Source organism: Lissotriton helveticus, chromosome 11, assembly GCF_964261635.1.
Source record: "Lissotriton helveticus chromosome 11, aLisHel1.1, whole genome shotgun sequence".
NCBI classification, from domain to species: domain Eukaryota; kingdom Metazoa; phylum Chordata; class Amphibia; order Caudata; family Salamandridae; genus Lissotriton; species Lissotriton helveticus.
The window spans coordinates 400,607,985-400,630,667 of NC_136072.1; the positions used below are offsets into that span (position 1 = coordinate 400,607,985).

Consider the following 22,683-nt stretch of genomic DNA (forward strand, 5'->3'; position numbering starts at 1 on the left):
CCCGAAGACCTATCTCATAGAGTCTTGCGAGAAGGCCATCATGGGGGACGGTGTCGAACGCCGACGACAAGTCCAAAAACACCAACATGACTTTGCCCCCGGAATCCAGCACCCCTTTGATGGTTTCAGAAACCTCAAGGAGCGCGGTCTCGGTGCTACGATTTGAGCGGAAGCCAGACTGGGAGTCATGATGATGATGATGATGATGAATACCATAGCCACAGAGGAATACGTTTCTCTGGATATAACTGTATCATCTCCACTTATGTTGACGACACCCTTTTGTACATCAGAGACCTGGATGTTAATTTATCCCCGGTGTTAAGGGAAGTTGTACGCTATGGGGAATTCTTAGGACTGAAAATCAACTGGACTAAATCCACCATGTTTCCCCTTACTGCAGCCATGACACCATTATAATTAGATTTTCCCTTGAGGTGGTCCACTGATTCTGTGCGCTAACTAAGCATTCAAGTACACACCAATTAGGAGATAGTGTTCAGCGAGAATTATGGCAGAGCATTAATGAAATTGGAAAATTATGTTTCTGGATGAATGCAATTGCCATTGTCTCTCCTGGGACATATTTATTTAATGAAGATGGTAGTGCCACCTTAATTTCTATTCTTGTTTTTAAACATCCCTATGGTTCTTTCAACTCACGTTTTTAAATATATCAGGTCCTTGCTGGTTAGATCGACTGGTAAGCAGCCCCGAGTCAGATGGGATATCTTGACACTGCCTTACTCTATGGGCGGTCTCGGCGCTCCAGATTTGGAGCTTTACTACCGTGTGGTGTAGTGTACTCATGCGTTTTATTGGCTGCACCAACAACCCTCTCCCCACACTTACATATGGAAAAGGTTGCAGATGCGCCTTCTCCCCTTGCCTCTTCTTTGCAATGATTGCCATCCCGGCGAACAGGGCTATTGGGATTCATAAAAGGCACTGCCCACGCATGGCAGAATTTAATTAAAAGACAAGCTGCCTCAATCCTGAACTCTCCGCTTACCCCAGGGGAGTGGTGCCAATGGCAGCCACTGGTTAATGAACCGAAGGTTTCACATGCCCTTGCTTCCTTAGACATCTCCAAAATAGGTGATCTTTTTGAGGAAGGAATGGGACAGCGTTGGGAAGAGATAGTCTTGGAAAAACAACATATCACCCCGCTCACCATATTTCATCTCCATAGGGTTAGGCACGCACTCAGTGATTTGCTTGGAGAAGAGATGCTGGAACCCCCAGAAGTCGCCCACTTCTTGCTGATACTGTGTGCAGAGTCTACTAGTAAAAGAGCTTCTAGGCTATACAGCATGGACCAAGATTATCGGAAAAAACTCTATATGAAGGCCTGATTGGAGTGGCAGACGGACTTGGAGGTTACACTTGATGATGATAAATGGCGTTATTTCTGCATGGTTAGACACACAATTATCCATGGGTCTGCCGGGCTTCGAAGAAGCACCAGAAACGTAAATTAAAAGCCACAAGCAGAGGCTCTCAATCGTACATAGAAGGAGTCCTTTAATAAGGAAGAGAGTTATGTTTAAATCTCTTCTGTTGTATTGTATTACCCACAAAGCAATACATGGAGTAGGACCACTCTTCATCAGGAATAAAATCACCAAACACATTCAACAAAGGAACCTACGCTCTAAAGGAGCATCTCGCCTCAAAATCCCACCATACAAGAAAAAAACAATGGGTGGCACATCCTTCTCTGTTCAAGCAGCCAAACTATGGAACTCTTTACCCCCCAACATAAGATCCACCGACAACCACCTTATCTTCAGAAAACTACTCAAGATCTGGCTCTTCCCCACATAGGTACCATACGGAAATAGAAATTTACAGCATATCCCTCTGTATATAAGCATTTGTTTTCACTATAGATATGTATCTATCTTTGTGTATTACTTTATAAAACATGTAAAACAATTATGTTGTTAAGAGAAGAAAAAAAATAATAATAATAATCATCAATAAATAAAAATCATTTTTGGTCTACATGTACATACTTCCATTGTACATCTATGTACCATCCATGTACTTGGATCTGTGTGTCTGTTACTTTTCTCCTGAAAAAAAGCATATCCAATGCACTACCCTATCTCTCATCCTGTGCCTCTACCAATATATTTAATCTAAATATACTTACTTTTTTATGTATCTATATATTTTTAATGTACTTATGGATCTATATACTTATCTCTTTCTTCTAATTTAGCATTTCCAATGCACTAGCCTATTTCTCAGCCTATACTTCACTCAATATATCTTCTAGCCCAACCTTCAGACTCCTCTCAAACTTCTTTCTACTACTCCTTCTAATGCACTACCCTATCTCGCATCCTATAGATCTATCAATATATCCTCTACATCCACTCTCTCATTTATCCCAAACCCCATACCACTACTATGATCGCCAAAATAACCTTTTCTAGACTCTCTCCTGCTCTACCCCTCCATGCATCATCTGACACCTTTTTACTACACCGATCCCCTAAAACAATCATTTCTAAACTCTCCCCTCTGACTCCTTCCCTCCAAAACTCCTTTTTACTCATCCAAAAGCCTCTTCCTACTACTAATATATATATATATAAAAAAAAAAAATCTTTTACTCTTTTATCCCTCCACTATCCTTTTTTCAATAAAAAATAACAGACTAACATGTTTCACTTCTCAAATTCCATATTCAACTATACTAATATACTGCCTAAATAACTGAATAACATATCTACTACTCAAATTACTTCATATTTATACTATACTAATTTTCAACACTAATCCTTTATGGGTTCCGGAGTGGCGTGCTACTCGCCAGAAAAGCGCTTCAACGCCCATCAGGGGTAACAAGTGCTATATGAATGCAAATCTTTCTTCCCCTTTTATCCATCCGCTATCCTTCTCACTCCAAGTAACAGACTAATATCCACCACTGAAATTACCTCATATTTCACCATATTAATTCACCACTAATCCTCTATAGGCTCCCTGAATAGCATGCGTCAACAAGCGAGCGATAGATAAATACGAACCTTTGTCCTACTCTATCCTTCTGCTATCATTCCAAATCCAAATAACTGATTAACTTATCCACCACTTAAAATGTACTTGCATGTTTCACTATACTAATTCAACACTAATCCTCTGTGGGTCCCGGAGTAGCGTGCTACCCGCCGAAAAAGCGCTTTGACGCCTCGTCAGGGGTAGTAAGCGCTATATAAATACAATTACAATACAATACAATACAATACAATTCTAATATGCCACAGGATACTCTGGCATAAAGCTCCATCCTACCTTCAAGACCTAGTACATAGGTATGAGCCTAATAGAGCTCTACGCTCAGAAGGGACGGGCCAGCTGACGATTCCCCGTGTAAAAAGAGCAAAACTGGGAGGTCGCTCTTTCAGAGTCGTAGTGGCTCAAAATTGGAACAGACTCCCGATATGCCTTAGGCTGGAAAAATCAGAGGCCAAGTTCAGAAGTCTTTTAAAAACCCACTTGTATAATCTTTAATCTATTGCCTGGGCGGGGGTGGTGCTAAATGTTGCTTGCTAATCTTTATCTCCACAGCGCGGGGACACGCCAGGATGGCGTCGCCAGGCGCTTTATAAACTACTTTATAATTATTATTATTATTAAGGACGGAATCCCATCCCCCACTGAAGTGGCATGCTTCATCATCTGGGATTTCTCATCTTGGCTGGAACACCAAGTGCAGCCAAGGGCTACAACCCCCCCCCCCCTCTGTAAGGGAGGAGCGCAGGGATGTTATAGATACTACTCTAATAAAGGATCTACTAAAATCCGACAGATGTAAAGCACTAAAGTTGCTTGAGGGATGGGCGCAGTGCAAAAAATTCAACTAAATGTAATGAGTGTTCTAAAACTAACTACCAGGAGAAAAATAGACTTTATTAGTTAACTCTTGGTGTCAGGGTCGATGTTCAATGCTACTGCGTAACAAGGTGATAAAGTGAAAAAAATAATAATAAAAACACTTAAAGGTGTGATTTGGGACAAATATAACCCACAGCACTAGTCTCACTTTTGGTGAATTACGATGTACTGATGGTAACCCGTTAGTTATGAGTAAGATGCCTCACCTCACCTGGCAACAGCTCAGGTCAGAGGCACCGCTCTATCCATTGGTACCCCAGGCTGGCAGGAGCTATGACCGGAGGCGTGGCCACGCAACGCATCTCCCCAAATGGAAGACACCGTCTTATTCATTTTACATTTCTTACCCTCTCAATGACCAAGCAGGTCAACACCGTCTCCTCCTCCTGCTTCAACACCCTCCACATGCTCTGCAAGATCTACAGATGGATCCCGACAGATACAAGAAAGACAGTCACCTAGGCCCTCGTCAGAAGCAGACTCGACTACGGAAACGCTCTCTACGCGGGAGCCCCGACCAAGCTCATCAAACGACTACAACGCATCCAAAACGCCTCGGCGCGACTTATCCTCGACATACCACGCCATGGCCGCATCACCCCGCACCTGAGAAACCTGCACTGGTTCCCCGTCAACAAGAGGATATCCTTCAAGCTCCTCACCCACGCCCACAAGGCACTCCACAAGACTGGCCCAGCCTACCTCAGCAGACGGCTCTCCTTCTACATCCCCAACTGCCAGCTACGCTCTGCCGACCTCTCACTGGCCACAGTCCCACGCATCCGAAGACCAACCACCGGTGGGAGATCCTTCTCCCACCTCGCCGCCGAGACATGGAACACCCTCCCACTGAGCCTACGACAGACCCAAGACCTGCTGACCTTCAGGAGGATACTCAAGACCTGGCTGTTCGATCAGTAGCGCCCCCCCCCCCCCAGCGCCTTGAGACCCTTGCGGTTATGTAGTGCGCTTTACAAATGATTGATTGATTATTTAATAACCCCATCCGATTGCATAGCTACGGCCTTCGGAACTCTGCAAGACGCAAGAGATGTAGAGTAGACCAATCAGGATTTATACATTTAGCTTGGCTATGTCCCAATATAGCTACATTTTGGGTATTAATTTTCCCAAAACTGAGTGGTATTATTGGGGAGCCTCTGATGCTCGATCCTCTTCTAGCTCTTATTGGCTATTCTAAACATGTTCGGAAAGAAATATGTAGACTGGTGGATATGGCTTTACTACTGGCTAAGCGTGAAGTTGCTAAGCACTGGGAACAAGGGTCTCCTCGTACGGTAGTACAGTGATCTAGGGATATGTTGTACTGCAACACACAATCCAAACTATATAGTGAGTTGCCCCCCCCCCTCAGAGCCGCCCTAAACATTTCTGGAGCCTGTATCAGAGCTTCTTAGCTGGCCTAGAATGAATATCTCTGGTAGTTTGGATTGTACATGCTAGTAGTGATCTCTGGGTTAGAAGGATACCATATATTAGTTTTTAACACTAGGCACTTGTTAGACTAAAGAATCCTACACACTGTATAGAGAATACTATCCAAAGGATGTTTTCATGAGACAACGCTGCACTCGAGGGGTAAATGCTAGCCTAGAGTAGGCTGTAAAATGGATCATTTTGAATGTCATTTTATATTTTTGAATGTATAATACCCTGGACATGTAACTTGATATCGGAAATGTCCTTTGACCGTAATGTATATGCACTGTCACTGCTTTCTTTTTTTTTTTCATTTTGTAATTTAATCTGGCTTGTTTGTGTTATTTTTGCAAAATCAATAATATATATATATATATATATATATATATATATTACCTACTGGCGGTCGCCAGTAGGTATATATAGTTAGGATTTTTTCTCTATGGGATTTTTGAAAATTCTATGTCTAATAACTTTGGCGTTTGTGGACGGAATTGGCTGAAATTTTCAGGAAAATGGAACATTTTGTTTCTGAGCAGCCCCTGAAAATTTGGGGGGGGGTTCGTCAAGGGGGGGCCGAGAAAAAAGGGGGGTCCCAAAACGTGTTTTTAACATTGAGTTTTCCATGGGGCGGTTGGCCTCACTTTTAGCCCGAACGGCTGAATGGATTTGCACGAAACTTGGCAAAATTGTAGGGACTGGTAGCCCGATGTGCCTTTGCTAGGTCTCAATATATGTGCTCCAGTGGATTTTGAGAAATTAACGTTCAAAAAAAGATATATATCTGTAACAGCGGACCAGGCAGCGCTCCGGTTCGCGGACTTTACGCGTTACGGAGCTTTGTGAAGCGAAGCTGATTGGTTCTCCGGCGTCTGTAAACATTCCAAACAGTCCGTAGCGGCCGCCATCTTGTCTCTCGGTAGGATCGAGAGACAAGAGGAGGCCAAAGCGAAGGGGCAAATGACCATAAGGGGGCATAGTAGATCCTCCCTGACCCTCTAGGTTTGATGTGGAGGTTTTAAAAGGGCCCCGCGGGGCAAAAAAAAAAATAATAATAATAATCGAACGGCTGAATGGATTTGCACGAAACTTGGCAAAATTGTAGGGACTGGTAGCCCGATGTGCCTTTGCTAGGTCTCAATATATGTGCTCCAGTGGATTTTGAGAAATTAACGTTCAAAAAAAGATATATATCTGTAACAGCGCTCCGCTTCGCGTACTTTTCGCGTAACGGAGCTTTGCGAAGCTGATTGGTTCTCCGGCGTCTGTAAACATTCCAAACAGTCCGTAGCGGCCGCCATCTTGTCTCTCGGTAGGATCGAGAGACAAGAGGAGGCCAAAGCGAAGGGGCAAATGACCATAAGGGGGCATAGTAGATCCTCCCTGACCCCCTAGGTTTGATGTGGAGGTTTTAAAAGGGCCCCGCGGGGCAAAAAAAATAATAATAATAATAATCGAACGGCTGAATGGATTTGCACGAAACTTGGCAAAATTGTAGGGACTGGTAGCTCGATGTGCCTTTGCTAGGTCTCAATATATGTGCTTCAGTGGATTTTGAGAAATTAACGTTCAAAAAAAGATATATATCTGTAACAGCGCTCCGCTTCGCGGAGATAAAATTATCTCTGTATTACCTAGCTGTTGCTAACACCAGTTAGCGACCGCTAGTAGGAGATAGCGACCATCTTGGGCCCCACTTTGCATGTCAGTGATATTTATCACTAATGACATGCAAAGTGGGCATGCCAAGATGTTAGCGACTTGAAACAGTCGCTAACATTCGCTATCTCCTATTACCAACTTTTGGAGATATTCGCGCTAAGCGCGAATATCTCCAAAAGCTACCACCTGCCCTGAGCAGTTCTTAGCCATGTTATCCAATGGGAGGTGGATAACATGGCTAAGAGCATTAGCTCGGTAATGCATGAATATCGCTGAGTTTTCAGCGATATTAATGCATTGCGGTCGTTTTTTATGGCATTTGCGATAAACCTTGATAATAGCAAGGTTTATCTGCGATAATTTCTGACGATGCTTAGCGGTAAAAAATTTGTTGCTAAGCATCGTTAGGGATAAATATCGCTTAACTTTGGTAATATGCCCCAACGTCTGTTAACGTTCGATTCGAAGGAAATCAGGAAGTGTTGAAAAACATTGTCTGCGCCATCTTGCCTTTTTTCAAATGCCACACTTTTGTCGTGCACGGCAGCCATTTTAGATGACTTGACCAGACCCACTCTCTGCACGCTGTCGATCCTTAGCATGGCTCCCCACCCTCGCAAGCATCTCCCCCAGGCACTGGTCACCCCCGCTCTCTGTCTTATGCATGGGTAATAAACCTCCCCCCATCTGCGCTGCTCTTCCCTGAGAATCACACCCTGTGCCCGCCCGACACCTCCCTTTCGCCCTATTCACTACCGCACCCTCTGACACTCCTTTTCCTCTGTGTCCGATTGTCCAGGCCGGTCCTAGGCTATCAGCTAGCCCTGCAGATGTAGTTTATGGCCCCAGCTGTAAAGAATCACCCCTCTTCAAAGGAGTTATAGTAGATCAAGGCCCACACTCAATGAGATCCGTCACAGCACACGCGTTCCTACTATCTGAAAACCATCCTGTATTGTGATTGGGGAGGGGACCGAGCCTGAAGCGGAAGATTCCAGGGATGACTCTTTGTACATCAAAGTTTTTACAATTATGTGTCACATTAAAAATATATAGCACTCCAACAAAGTAGTAAGATTATAAAACTTTAATAACTTATAAATATATACAACAAAACAAAAACAGTAAAAACATATAAACATTTTTAGGGAAAAACAACGAAGTAGCGGTCGGCTGTGCGAATAGTCCCAACGCAGCACAACGTCCAGATTTCTGGACGGCACCCAGGTGATGTTGCCTGGGTGCCGCACTGATTTCGGCATCCGGCGTGGGGCGTCGCGGGGGGTGGGTCATCAGTAGCAAACTGTTGTGCGAATAGTTCCAAGGCAGCAGAACGATGGCACCAAGGTGATGTCCAGTAAGTTGCCGCACTGGTTTTGGTATCCTACAATGCTGCTCCGAATAACGGCGTGGGGCGCCCCGGGGGGGGGGGGAGGCGGCATGAACGGGCCTCTCCAGGTGGAGTCTCGTCTGTTGTAGTGGGGCGCCCCTTTACCGTTTCAGTTGCCATTCCGTCCGCTTTTGGTCCACTGTGTCAAAAGCCGCAATTCAGCTGAGTTGCGCCCACTCTTGCGGTGCAGCGATAGGCGGCTGCCACAGGACTCTCAAAATGGCGGCAGGCTCTTTTCTTTTTGGGCCTGGTCCACTGAAATGGCCCTGGGACACCTTGGAAATCGGACGACTGTCTGCTAGGTCTTGGACCCCATTCTCGAAAGCGTCCCCTCCGCCTTGAGGATTCAACAAAAGTTTTGGGGGCCCCCGACTCCTGCAGGCTTCTGGTGGGGAGCGGCTGCCATGATTGCTCGCGGAATGACCACGACGGAGCCACGAGATGGTGGTGCTTTCATGCTGACGCCAGCTTCAGTCTGAAACATCCAGAAACAAGGTGGGGCTTTCATCGTTTGGGAAAAAAAAAGTTTTCATCCAATGAAAAGTGTTATTTCTAGGTCATATGATCAAGCCTTCCATCATTAGGAAACCAAAAGTAAAATGAACCAATGAAAAGTTTTATAAACAAGTCACATGACCTGTTATGCGGCATAGGGTATAAAATGCGGAGAAAATACGTTGGCACGTGAGGCGGCGTCAGTAGCGGACCGATGTGCGAATAGGCCGAAGGCAACACAACGCGCCAAGATCCGGATGGCACCGAGGTGGTGTCCAGCAAGTTGCAGCACTGGTGTGGCCATCCTACAATGCTGAAAGTCGGCGTGGGGCGCCCCGTTGGCCTGTGAGTTCGCGTCAGTAGCGGACCGATGTGCGAATAGGCCGAAGGCAACACAACGCGCCAAGATCCGGATGGCACCGAGGTGGTGTCTAGTAAGTTGCCGCACTGGTGTGGCCATCCTACAATGTTGAAAGTCGGCGTGGGGCGCCCCGTTGGCCTGTGAGATGGCGTCAGTAGCGGACCGATGTGCGAATGGGGCCAAAGGCAGCGCAACAATATTTTCGGAATAGAAGACACCACAAGGCGCTGAGATGCCAACATCCGGATGGCACCGAGGTGGTGTCTAGCAAGTTGTGGCACTGGTGTGGCCATCCTACAATGGTAAAAGTCAGCGTGGGGCGCCCTGTTGGCCTGTGAGATGGTGTCAGTAGCGGACCGATGTGCGAATGGGGCCAAAGGCAGCGCAACAATATTTTCTGACTAGAAGACACCACAAGGCGCTGAGATGCCAAGATCCGGATGGCACCGAGGTGATGTCTAGCAAGTTGCTGTACTGGTGTGGCCATCCTACAATGCTGAAACTCGGCGTGGGGCGCCCCATTAGCCTGTGAGATGGCGTCAGTAGCGGACCGATGTGCGAATGGGGCCAAAGGCAGCGCAACAATATTTTCTGAATAGAAGACACCACAAGGCGCTGAGATGCCAAGATCCGGATGGCACCGAGGTGGTGTCTAGTAAGGTGCACTGGTGTGGCCATCCTACAATGCTGAAAGTCGGCGTGGGGCGCCCCGTTGGCCTGTGAGATGGGGCAGTAGCGGACCGATGTGCGAATGGGGCCAAAGGCAGCGCAACAATATTTTTGGAATAGAAGACACCACAAGGCGCTGAGATTCGGTTAGCACCGAGGTGGTGTCTAGCAAGCTATGCAGCTGAGTTGCGTGCGCACTTGCGGCGAATAGGTCGAAGGCAGCACAACAATGTTTTCTGAATAGAAGACACCACAAGGCGCTGAGATTCGGTTACCACCGAGGTGGTGTCTAGCAAGTTGCTGCACTGGTGTGGCCATCCTACAATACTGCTCCGAATAACGGCGTGGGGTGCCCGAAGGGGGGGGGGAGGCGGCGTGAACGGGCCTTCCTAGGTGGAGGCTCGTCTGCTGTAGTGGGGCGCCCCTTTACCGTTTCAGTTGCCATTCAGCTGAGTTTTGGCCGCTCTTGATGCTACAGCGACAGGCGGCTGCAACAGGACTCTCAAAATGGCGGCCTGTTCTTTGGATTTGGGCCTGGTCCACTAAAATGGCCCTGGGACACCTTAGAACTCGGACGCTCGATTTTTTTTTCCTTTCCTCTACATGCAAAAAAAGGTAAATGCCCGGTACGTTATACGCTTCATCTGCCACGATGTACTCTCCAGAGGAACCGGAAAAAAATATAGTTATGGTAACTATACCATGCATCGTCATATGGAGAGGTGGCACCAATTAATTATAGTGCTGCATAAAAGAGAGATTTGGAGGAGAACCCCCGACCTGCCAGTACATTCATCAAAGAAGTGGCATGGACAGCATCAGAGGCAAGGGAAACGGTCCCAAATATTTAGAAGAACTTTGCAAAGATTAAAATGACATGTTTAGATTGTGGCAAATTAATTTCATGTGGACAGATGAGTGTTACTCTATAAATACAGCATATGAACATCATCATAGTCGATGGTTGGTAGAGACATTTTGACTATATCCTGGACCTGCCCGTCCTCGCCCAAAATGGCGCCGGAATAAATGGGACTCGTAACTCCTTGTTGTGTACTGGTTGCAGAACCTTGAAATCACGAGATACGTATGCAGTTTTGAAGCACATGGCGGGCGGGGACGAGAATTGATTGAGTATTTCGACATCCCTATTGATATTAAGTTCTGATGTGTTATTGATTACTGTACTATTGAAAGTTCGAATTAACGTCACGCATGGTACTTGCCCGCAAATGTATATCTAGATAATTTTATTGTAACTGGCCCTGTCGTATTTTAATTATAAAATGTACGTCCACCGATTCCGCAACTGTTAGACACCTTAGTTCTTGCAACCTAATGGCCCGCCCGTTACGTTCCTCTACAGTGTAAATGTCTACTCATCATATACGATTACAGTTTGCTCCGTGGCCGGCCCACGTGGTTATAGGCTCGTATTTGTATAATGAAATTTTCACAATAAAGGTTTTTAAAAGAAAACATGGTAGTAGTATATACATTGGTAAAGTTTTTAATAATAGTCACTGTTTTAGAATCATTAAAAGGCAAGTGAAATAAAGCAGACCAATCACATGAAGGGTAAAAGGTATAATACGCAGGAACGCAGTAAAGATAAATGGTCAAGGGCTGTTGTGTTTTCTACTCCTGCAACATAAAGTGATCGATAAGAATCTCATATTCAGGCGTATCGGCGACTAAGACAGCAGGTCGACCCTCTTTTGCTCAACGGCTCCGTCATGGGACGAAGAAACGCCCTTTTTCTCGAAAAAAGAATATATTTTACTTGCAGGACAGTTGTAAATTTTCCGGGAAAGTACATTAGCCTGGAACATTATAACATATATTTAAGAAAAAATAATGTTCGGAAGTAATAAAAAGCGTAATTTTTAGGTCATATGACCAAGCCTTTCATCATTAGAATAAGAAAAGTAAAATGAACCAATGAAAAGTTTTATTAACAAGTCACATGACCTGTTATGCTTACGTTACGCGCTGCGCGTCGCGCCCCGGATGACTTCCGGATGCGCTAACGCGGCGCGTCATATGACGCATTACGCGACAACGCAGGTCCAGAATATAGTCAAAATGTCTCCACCAACCAGTGGTCGGAACACAACCCCTTTCAGCAGGCTAAATAGTTCTGTTAAATGACAACAGAAGGGACAGGCAACAAGAACCATCAGTCAAAGAGGGGAGGGCTAGTTCTTCTCTACCGGGTTACATTGGGGCGCTACCGGAACTGATCGAATTGGTAGTCTACAGTGTTTCTGGATGTTTCAGACTGAAGCTGGCGTTAGCATGAGAGCACCACCATTTCGTAGCTCCGTCGTGGCCATTCCGCGAGCAATCATGGCAGCCGCTCTTTATCGTTATTTTGGGCGGGGTGGGTGGCGGAGCCGAGCTGTATTGCAGCCATCATGGTGTGGAGTTCAGTTCATCTCACTAGTTTCGTATTTGTCATGAGGGGTTGTTCTTAATGTTTCTATTTTAGCGAGGTCAAAAAGAGATCCCATTAGTGGCCTACTGATTTTGCTCGATTCCTTTTGTTTTTTTACACGATTTTTCGTTATCTGCAAAGACTAAACAGAGTATTGCGACTCTGTCTTTGTTTGTAAATAGAGAATGAACCAAAGAGAACCAATTCTAAAACAGTAAATGCTTGGATAACAATCAATCAAATGGAGAGAGAAGCAGGCACGACGTATTACAACCGGGGCAAAGGCCTGCGTTAACTACCTTTCACTATCTGCAAAGAGAGAGTACTCCTAATAGAAATGAGGGGGGGGGCAGCATTCAAAGCAGATCAGTGTGCATAAACACGAAAATGTTTTTACTTACCACGTACTTGACATTCGACAGCTTATGATATTTGCTATTAAAAAACCATTGAAATTCACTGAAAAAACCATAGGTTATAGACCATATATAGTTAGGAATTAGCATTTACAAAACCTTGAAAATTCACTGAAAAAACCATAGGTTATAGACCATATATAGTTAGGAATTAGCATTTACAAAACCTTGAAAATTCACTGAAAAAACCATAGGTTATAGACCATATATCGTTAGGAATTAGCATTTAAAAAACCATATTTTACCCACACAAAACCATTGAAATTCCATATATAGTTAGTTGCACTAACTATATATCGCGCACCCGCAATCCACTGCTGATGATGTCACATATTACATCATTCATGACATGGTCAGTGACATCACTGATGACATCACTGATGACATCTCAAATGACATCACTGATGACATCACTGATGACATCTCATTTGACATCAATGACCACATCACTGATTATATCATTCATGTGACAATACAATGCATCTCCTCACATTTTAATATAACCTCTGTTTCACCCAGTGTTAAATACAGAGTATAATTTTTGAAACCATTGACACACCAATACTAGTTACTACATACGCACTCACTGATTCCTACGTCTACACACACCTTCACTCATTCACCCATACAATCATTCATACATACAATCACTCATCTTTACAACACTATCATATGCACTCATACACCTATACAGACACTCACAGTCTGCCACTCATCCATGGAGTTACTCACACACCTAGTCAGTCCTGTAAAGAATCAATGACACTTCAATTTTCTTGTCTATACAGTTAAACATAGAGCACCTTACATTTTCAAACATATACTAACACATACTTACCTTCTTATACAATCATTGATACAAGTACACATTGATCTGCACAGAGTCACACACCTCCCAGCCAGCCACACACACACTCAGTCTCCCATACAAATACTTGGGCAATTAATCAATAACCCATATAGTTACTCATATAGCTACTGATCAACACATGCAGCAGTTTACAGAACAACAGACATAATGATGCACAAATTAAGACAGTTTAGTCACTAACCCATGCACTCAGTGAGACACATTTAATCACTCACTCATACAGTCAGTCATGCACCTACTAAATCCTTCGTCCAGACACTTACACATCCACTCATTCTTCAATATGTAAGACATATTTAAACTGTACAGAAACAAAAAATCACTGGATGTTGTTATCAGTCATGTCATCAGTGATGTCATTTGAGATGTCATCAGTGATGTCATCAGTGATGTCACTGACCATGTCATGAATGATGTAATATGTGACATCATCAGCAGTGGATTGCGGGTGCGCGATATATAGTTAGTGCAACTAACTATATATGGAATTTCAATGGTTTTGTGTGGGTAAAATAAGGTTTTTTAAATGCTAATTCCTAACGATATATGGTCTATAACCTATGGTTTTTTCAGTGAATTTTCAAGGTTTTGTAAATGCTAATTCCTAACTATATATGGTCTATAACCTATGGTTTTTTCAGTGAATATATATATATATATTACCTACTGGCGGTCGCCAGTAGGTATATATAGTTAGGATTTTTTCTCTATGGGTTTTTTGAAAATTCTATGTCTAATAACTTTGGCGTTTGTGGACGGAATTGGCTGAAATTTTCAGGAAAATGGCACATTTTGTTTCTGAGCAGCCCTTGAAAATTTGGGGGGGGTTCGTCCAGTGGGGGCCGAGAAAAAAGGGGGGTCCCAAAACGTGTTTTTAACATTGAGTTTTCCATAGGGCGGTTGGCCTCACTTTTAGCCCGAACGGCTGAATGGATTTGCACGAAACTTGGCAAAATTGTAGGGACTGGTAGCCCGATGTGCCTTTTGTAGGTCTCAATATATGTGCTCCAGTGGATTTTGAGAAATTAACGTTTAAAAAAAGATATATATCTGTAACAGCGGACCGGTTAGCGCTCTGGTTCGCGGACTTTTCGCGCAACGGAGCTTTGTGAAGCGAAGCTGATTGGTTCTCCGGCGTCTGTCAACATTCCAAACAGTCCGTAGCGGCCGCCATCTTGTCTCTCGGTAGGATCGAGAGACAAGAGGAGGTCAAAACAAAGGGGGAAATAACTATAAGGGGGCATAGTAGATCCTCGCTGACCCCCTAGGTTTGATGTGGAGGTTTTAAAAGGGCCCCGCGGGGCAAAAAAAAATAATAAAAATAATAATTGAACGGCTGAATGGATTTGCACGAAACTTGGCAAAATATTAGGGACTGGTAGCCCGATGTGCCTTTGCTAGGTCTCAATATATGTGCTCCAGTGGATTTTGAGAAATTAACGTTCAAAAAAAGATATATATCTGTAACAGCGCTCCGCTTCGCGTAACGGAGGTTTGCGAAGCTGATTGGTCATTCTGTCACTGGGCTATAGTTGGGCTACATCTGGCTGATATTTGGGCTACATTTGTTTTTTTGTGTGTCTGGCGGCCATCTTTGGGCTACATTGGGCTACATTGGGCTTCATTGGGCTACATTCGGCTAATTAGCAAATAGCTCATCGCAAACTAGGAATGGTAAAGAATCGCTATTTATTCCTTAAAGTTCGCTATTTAGGAAATGCAAATAACTTTGATGATACATATGGCGGTTCATCTCTAACAAGATAAGAAGCATAGGGATAGATTTATGATGACTGGCGCATCACCAGGGATGTGTTAGTCATTCTGTGCCGCTGTTCCGTCACCTATGGTGTGCTGCATTTACAATGCGGCGCATCACGGGGCAAAAACAGCACAGATGCGTGATGTATCTGTGCCGTAAAGGTGGCGCATTGCTGGAGTTGTATCGCAAGTGTGATGAAGGTCCAGCAAGGGTCGGGGGTGCCCCTGTCGCAGGGTTTCTGTTCTCACACAGAACTGTGGACAGAGGATTGGAACCTCGGCGAATTAGGGTGTCCCAAAACTCACGTTAGTAATCAAAAACTATTTAGCAAGCTAGGTACAGTGTCACATTGGATATAACAAACTCTCAATGTTTAGACAATCCAGAATATGAACTTATAGTACCTCAGGATACGTGGAACTCATGAACAGTCGGTCGTTATATATTTCTTAGAAACCAGAACATGGAGTTAAGAAGAACACATGTGTATTTGAAATGTTTATTTACTAATGCCGTCTTCTCAGGCGTAGTACCTTAGATAATAAAAGTACACATATTATCAGTAGCAAAATTACCAGCATAGTTACTAGTACATAAAAAGTGAATGGTGATAGTATGTTAACATGCTGTAAATGAATAAGAGTTAGCAACACTTATAAGCAGCCGCGGGCCGTGGAGGGAGTTACGGTGAGGCAGGGAGGCGGGGAGGGGGAGAAGCAGGGTGGAGAATACAAGTACACATATTATCAGTAGCAAAATTACCAGCATAGTTACTAGTACATAAAAAGCGAATGGTGACAGTATGTTAACATGCTGTAAATGAATAAGAGTTAGCAACACTTATAAGCAGCCGCGGGCCGTGGAGGGAGTTACGGTGGGGCAGGGAGGCGGGGAGGGGGAGGGGCAAGGTAGAGAGGGCTCCACCCTGCTTCTCCCCCTCCCCGCCTCCCTGCCTCACCGTAACTCCCTCCACGGCCCGCGGCTGCTTATATCTCACCCTCCCTAATACACATATTATATTATTTGCTAAGAAGGTCTCTTTGTGTTGGTTTAGGGCGTGCCCATACTTTAGTGTCTTAGATTTGAAGGAATCACATCAGCATACACCAGCTCTCTCTTCATGTGAACCGCATCAACTGTTGTGTATGTGTGTTCGGCAAAGCAATATAAAACCCGCCTCATGCCCAGAATTGGCAGAAGTTGCACTTATGTTATGAGTATGAAGTCGTGGAGATCAGACCTCATAACAATTCTGTACCGTGTTGTTCTTGAAACTTTAGCACTCGCTGTACAGATATAGTTTAACAAGTAAAGCAGATAGTAGACCAATAACATATTATTCTCATGTATACCACGATGAACTACTAGGTGGAAAGCTAAAGCAACAACTAAATGTCGTGTGCAGAAGTTGCAAAAAAGGAAAAATGGCGTTTAAACCGGTAATGAGCCCATGCTAACTTAACACGGTGTAAAGATATCCAGGACCTAGATGACACCTCCTCATGATCCGGAAACGAACTGAATAAGATAATAGAAGTGCCATCTCATGAGAGCAGATTGCAAGTTTATATGTGGACGGTCCGCAAGGTAAAGCATTAAAAACTAGGAAAATTCAATGCTAAAGAAAAATAAAACAGCCAAGTACTTTATCGAGTCTTAAGCCAATAGGCAAGGTAAATAATAAAAACTTGACAATTAAGTCAATGAATTGTCAATGAAATGCTAGTACTCAGCATATGAAACATGAAAAAGGTCTATGACATAACTGTGTATGCAAAATAAGCTGCAACAGCCTCCAACAGGAAGTCACCGTCTTCATCCGAAAACAGTTCAGCCATCCAATTTAAAAGCGGAAAAGAACATACGTGCTCTCCCAGCACCGGATCCTCTATCACCATCAGAGGACAGCTCGGTGGGTTTTCAAGAAAGCTGTGTTCCAAGAAAGACTGTGCTGCCGCCAGTAAATTCCAGGGACCAAGTAGTCCATGCATCAATGCCACAGCCATAATCCTTTCGCCAGGACAAATCAACTCGTGAGTAATGATAGGAGTCATCAGCTGATTAAAGTCGACGTCAGGAGAAACCGGTCCGCAGAGACACAAATCAATGGCCCAATCGAAATCACAGGTCAGGCAGTGAAATACAGGCTGGACACAGGTGAAGTAGGAGAACCGAAAAGATAATCCATATGCCGTGCTTAATATCGCCAACGGCATTGTGCCATAATATTCTAGCATGCGATTGCGGAACAGTGTCAGCAGCTGCAGGGTCGGAGGTTGCATAGGAGGGACATCCATATTTAAAAATGTAAAAAAGTACAAGAGCGTCCGCTGGTAATGCAAGTAAAAATGCAATCCACGAACCAGAGTGGAGAAAATGGAATGAAAGGGAGCAGGGATGACTCCAAAGATTTTCTCAAATGAAGTCACGAGACCACTGGTAACAACTTTAAAAAAGTGTGCCAGGGATTTTGTGGAGGATGCGTTAAAGATAGTCGGAAACATGTTGCTGAAATTGAAAGGCAAACCTGTGTACGGGTGTTCGCTATGTGAAGTACGAAAGTTTCACGGGCCGAACTCAAGGCCACCTCTCTCTGAGACAAAAGAGCTCTTATTCTTGTCATGCCGTTGAAACGTGTCCCAAGGTTGGTATTTGTGGCCAGATTGAAAACTCCCTATGTTCATGTGTGGGAGGAAATAGAACATTTCTGCAGCAAATAACCCGTTCACTTACTGTTACGATAAAAGGAATACTTTTAATTAACTCAGAACAATCTTCATTATTGAGCATCAAATAACTACCATTTTCCAACAACTTGAACGTGGGGATGATAGCAGGAACTGGCGTGCCTTGCATCACGCAAGCCATATTTGGTCGCTGTTTGTTGCATGAATCGTGTAACTGTATGTGCCTACACATTAGTGAATGATCTGGCGTCTCAGTGCATTCCTCTCCATTCAGATAAACTTCTTGATCATCTTTGAAACATCTGTATGTGTATGGAAGCGACCAGACCTCATGAACAAAAGCACTACCTAAAGGTTCATAAAGACCTATTGGTATATATTTCATACAATTTGAAAACTTATATAAAGCAAAAGGCAGCGTTATTAAACCGTCGATAAGGCATGTTGCCAAAAAACCCGCAATCCTCTGCTGATGATGTCACTGAGCATGTCATGAATGATGTAATATGTGACATCATCAGTAGTGGATTATGGGTAATAGTATCTCTAGTTTACTCCCCTATAGCTGTCTTTCTTTTAACATAAGTGTGTGTTTCCTTCCCTTATACTTACTGTTTTTGGTTCGCTTCCAGTTCGCGTACCAGCGAGCGAACTAGGAAGCGAACTAAGAGAAATAGAGGTTGGCACAGTTCCAAATATTGTACCAATTTTTTAATAACGGGGAGGTAGTTCTGAAAAGAACTTTTTTTTTTTTTTTTCTGAACATTTTTTTACTGTAAGGTTCCCGATTCGCGAAGCGGGAACGAAGAAAAAAAAATATTTAAAAAAATAATTATTCATAAACATATAAAATATATTTTTGGATTTAAAGAAGAATAAATTTTACAGCTACAGATATTAGCTGTTAAAAAACCAATGAAATTCACTGAAAAAACCATAGGTTATAGACCATATATAGTTAGGAATTAGCATTTACAAAACCTTGAAAATTCACTGAAAAAACCATAGGTTATAGACCATATATAGTTAGGAATTAGCATTTACTAAACCTTATTTTACTCACACAAAACCATTGAAATTCCATATATAGTTAGTTGCACTAACTATATATCGCGCACCCGCAATCCACTGCTGATCATGTCACATATTACATCATTCATGACATGGTCAGTGACATCACTGATGACATCACTGATGACATCTCAAATGACATCACTGATGACATCTCACTTGATATCAATGATCACATCACTGATGATATCATTCATGTGATAATACAATGCATCTCCTCACACTCTAATATAACCTCCGTTACACCCAGTGTTAAATAGAGAGTATCATTTTTGAAACCATTGACACACCAATACTAGTTACTACATACGCACTCACTGATTCCTATGTCTACACACACATTCACTCATACAATCATTCATACATACAATCACTCATCTTTACAACACTATCATATGCACTCATACACCTATACAGACACTCACACTCTGCCACTCATCCATGGAGTTACTCACACACCTAGTCAGTCCTGAAAAGAATCAATCACACTTCCATTTTCTCATCTATACAGTTAAACACAGAACACCTTACATTTTTGAAACATATACTAACACATAGTTACTCTCTTATAGAATCACTGATACAAGTACACATTGATCTGCACAGAGTCACACACCTCCCAGCCAGCCATACACACACTCAGTCTCCCATACAAATACTTGTGCAACCAATCAATAACCCATATAGCTACTTATATAGCTACTGATCAACACGTGCAGCAGCTTGCACAACAACAGACATACTGATGCACACTTTTAGACAGTTTAGTCACTAACCCGTGCATTCAGTAAGACGCATTTAATCACTCACTCATACAGTCAATCACGCACCTACTAAAACCTTCATTCAGACACTTATACATCCACTCATTCTTCAATATGTAAAACATATTTAAACTTTACAGAAACACATAATCACTGGATGTTGTCATCAGTGATGTCATCAGTGATGTCACTGACCATGTCATGAATGATGTAATATGTGACATGATCAGCAGTGGATTGCGGGTGCGCGATATATAGTTAGTGCAACTAACTATATATGGAATTTCAATGGTTTTGTGTGAGTAAAATAAGGTTTAGTAAATGCTAATTCCTAACTATATATGGTCTATAACCTATGGTTTTTTCAGTGAATATATATATATATATATATATATATATATATATATATATATATATATATATACAAAAAGCACCCCTTCAATGTAGAAAGGTGAGAGGCCACACGGGGGAAACCGGTTGGAGGCTTTATTTCGGACAATGCGGCATGATGCATTTCGGCGCAACAAGCGCCTTCCTCAGATGCCCATTCAAATACAGTCTTGTTAGTCCCACACCTGCATATACCTCCTGCTGCACTCCCATTGGTCGGGCAGCCCATCCCCGTGTTCACATGTCAGCACACCCAAAATATATATATATATAAAGAAAGTGTCCCGACTACCAGCTTCACTCCTGTCGGGTCGGTGCGAGTTCCGGGCGTCGGGACCCGACTTCAATTGTCAGGAAGTCCTACAGGTTTTTCAGCTAGCAGGAAAGAGACTCGCATACCAGGGATCGTTTTCAAAAGTGTTTAGTTAAAGGCTTCACACTAGCTGAAAAACCTGTAGGACTTCCTGACATATATATATATATATATATATACACACACACACACACACTTATTAGATATAATATCCATTTACACATCTTTTACATACAAGATATGGCTTTATCTCCAGTGCTAAACAACATCCCAGAAACTACGGGCCTGATTCACAAAGGTGAACTTCCACTATTGAGTACATTTATATTCTTTGGGGTATTCACAAATTACTAGTTAATAGTACTTTTACGACAGGTCTATCTTTTTATTTGCGGAGTTCTCCGCCCTGATTGCAAAAACTTTCCAATCATAAACCTCCTATTAACTCGTAATTTGTTAATACCACAAAAACTGTAAACGTACACAAAAGTATACCTCTTTGAATCAGGCCCAGAGTTCCTAACTCTTGGATCATCCTGAGCATTTTTTTTCCAAAGTCCTCCTCTGCCACCTATGTCATCGTGGGCCCCAATAATTCCCATGCCATCTTTTATCACAGTAACATCAATACCGAAACAGCAAAAGCCTTACAGTGCTTATCGAATCAGCCATTTTACTGAAACCCCACAGGAATGCTTAAATATATCAACGAGAATTTACTCTGGCATGCTCTTGGAACATGAGAAACCTATGTAGCTCAGACATCAGAAATGTGTTTTGAACCTTTCTTTGGCTAGGTTAGCCACTGGACGTCTTTTATGGGCGTGACAAGTATTTTCATGTCAAGACTGGGAAAAAAAACAGGAAAATCAGAGGAAACTGATATCCCTTTTCAGTACATATTTCACTGCGTACATATTTCACTGCGTAAATAGAACAAACCTCTTTAAAAAGTGTAATGCCTAAACGATTCCTTAGTAGTAAAGGTAGGAATGCCATGTTATAATCGAAAAATGAGTTTACATAAAATGTAATTTAAGAACCCCATGACTATCTTAACAGAATCGTAAAACATTAAGAAGTAGTTGGTATGGTTACTGTGAATGGTGGCAACCCGACGTACCAAAAACATTCTATAAGCTTAACATCAATTTCATCAAAATAATTAAAATACTACATAATTCGTCTACCTTACTGATTTCCGACTCTGAAGCCACGGCCACGTGAAACTTGATATAAAATAACTACAGCTCAGAGAAAGGAAACACTTTGTAGGAGCACATCATTAAATACAATAATAAAGACCTCGTGCGCGGAAATATAAAACAAACTAAACGTGTACTGACACTTTAAAAATAGTAAACATAAATAAGCGGCAAGTATTGTTTACAGATTCTCGGGGCCTGTTCATATCCCCGACGCTCCTTTTTTTGGATGTATTAACTCCAGTCTCTCCCATATTCTACGCATTTCTGTTTTAATCAGCTCACCGTGTGGCCTTGTACCCATTGGCCCTGCGTTTAAATAGAGTATAACTGATCCTGCGAGGCCTAGAAATGCCTTGATACTATTATATAACTATATTCCTCAAAGACTAGTACAAACTTTTCCTTATTAAAATAATAAAGCTATCAGTTAAAAAAAATCAATACTTAATGCATTTAAGATGATGCATCTGCATAAACTCACAAGATTCATTGCAGCAACTGTGTACAGCTCTGTTCGTTGTCAAGTACTCCGTTAGACTAAACAGAAAAAAGGGACTAGCTGAGATCTCCCTCCCTGTGCCAGCCATGTATTGCGGCCATTTTGTAGGAGGCCAGCCTTAATTTTATTTTCCTAGGAATGTTCTCATAATGTAAAGAAAAAATCACCCATCGACCGATGTCAAAGATCATTATTCATTTTTTTATTACTTTTCATATTAACTAATGTGCAAAATAAAAAAGAAAAGGAAACATAATATTTGCGTTGTAATGTGGAATCTGTTCAGTATATTTGGTGCCTAAATTAGTTCACCATGGGTTCATTGAAACTGAAATGAAT

The 22,683-nt window shown here is 42.8% G+C and overlaps 1 protein-coding gene across 3 annotated transcripts in view; it reads right to left on the reverse strand.

The window, feature by feature from the left end:
• Positions 1–22,377, reverse strand: part of LOC144792671 (alpha-1,4-N-acetylglucosaminyltransferase-like) — a 660,182-nt gene extending 637,805 nt beyond the window's left edge. For all 3 annotated transcript variants that reach the window (XR_013602591.1, XR_013602590.1, XM_078667818.1), the window contains exon 1: positions 22,327–22,377. Coding sequence is in view for 1 of the 3 variants with exons in the window: in XM_078667818.1 (XP_078523944.1) it covers positions 22,327–22,335 (9 nt within the window). In the remaining 2 variants the exon portion in view is untranslated. The remainder of the gene's footprint in view (positions 1–22,326) is intronic.
• Positions 22,378–22,683: the final 306 nt, after the last annotated feature.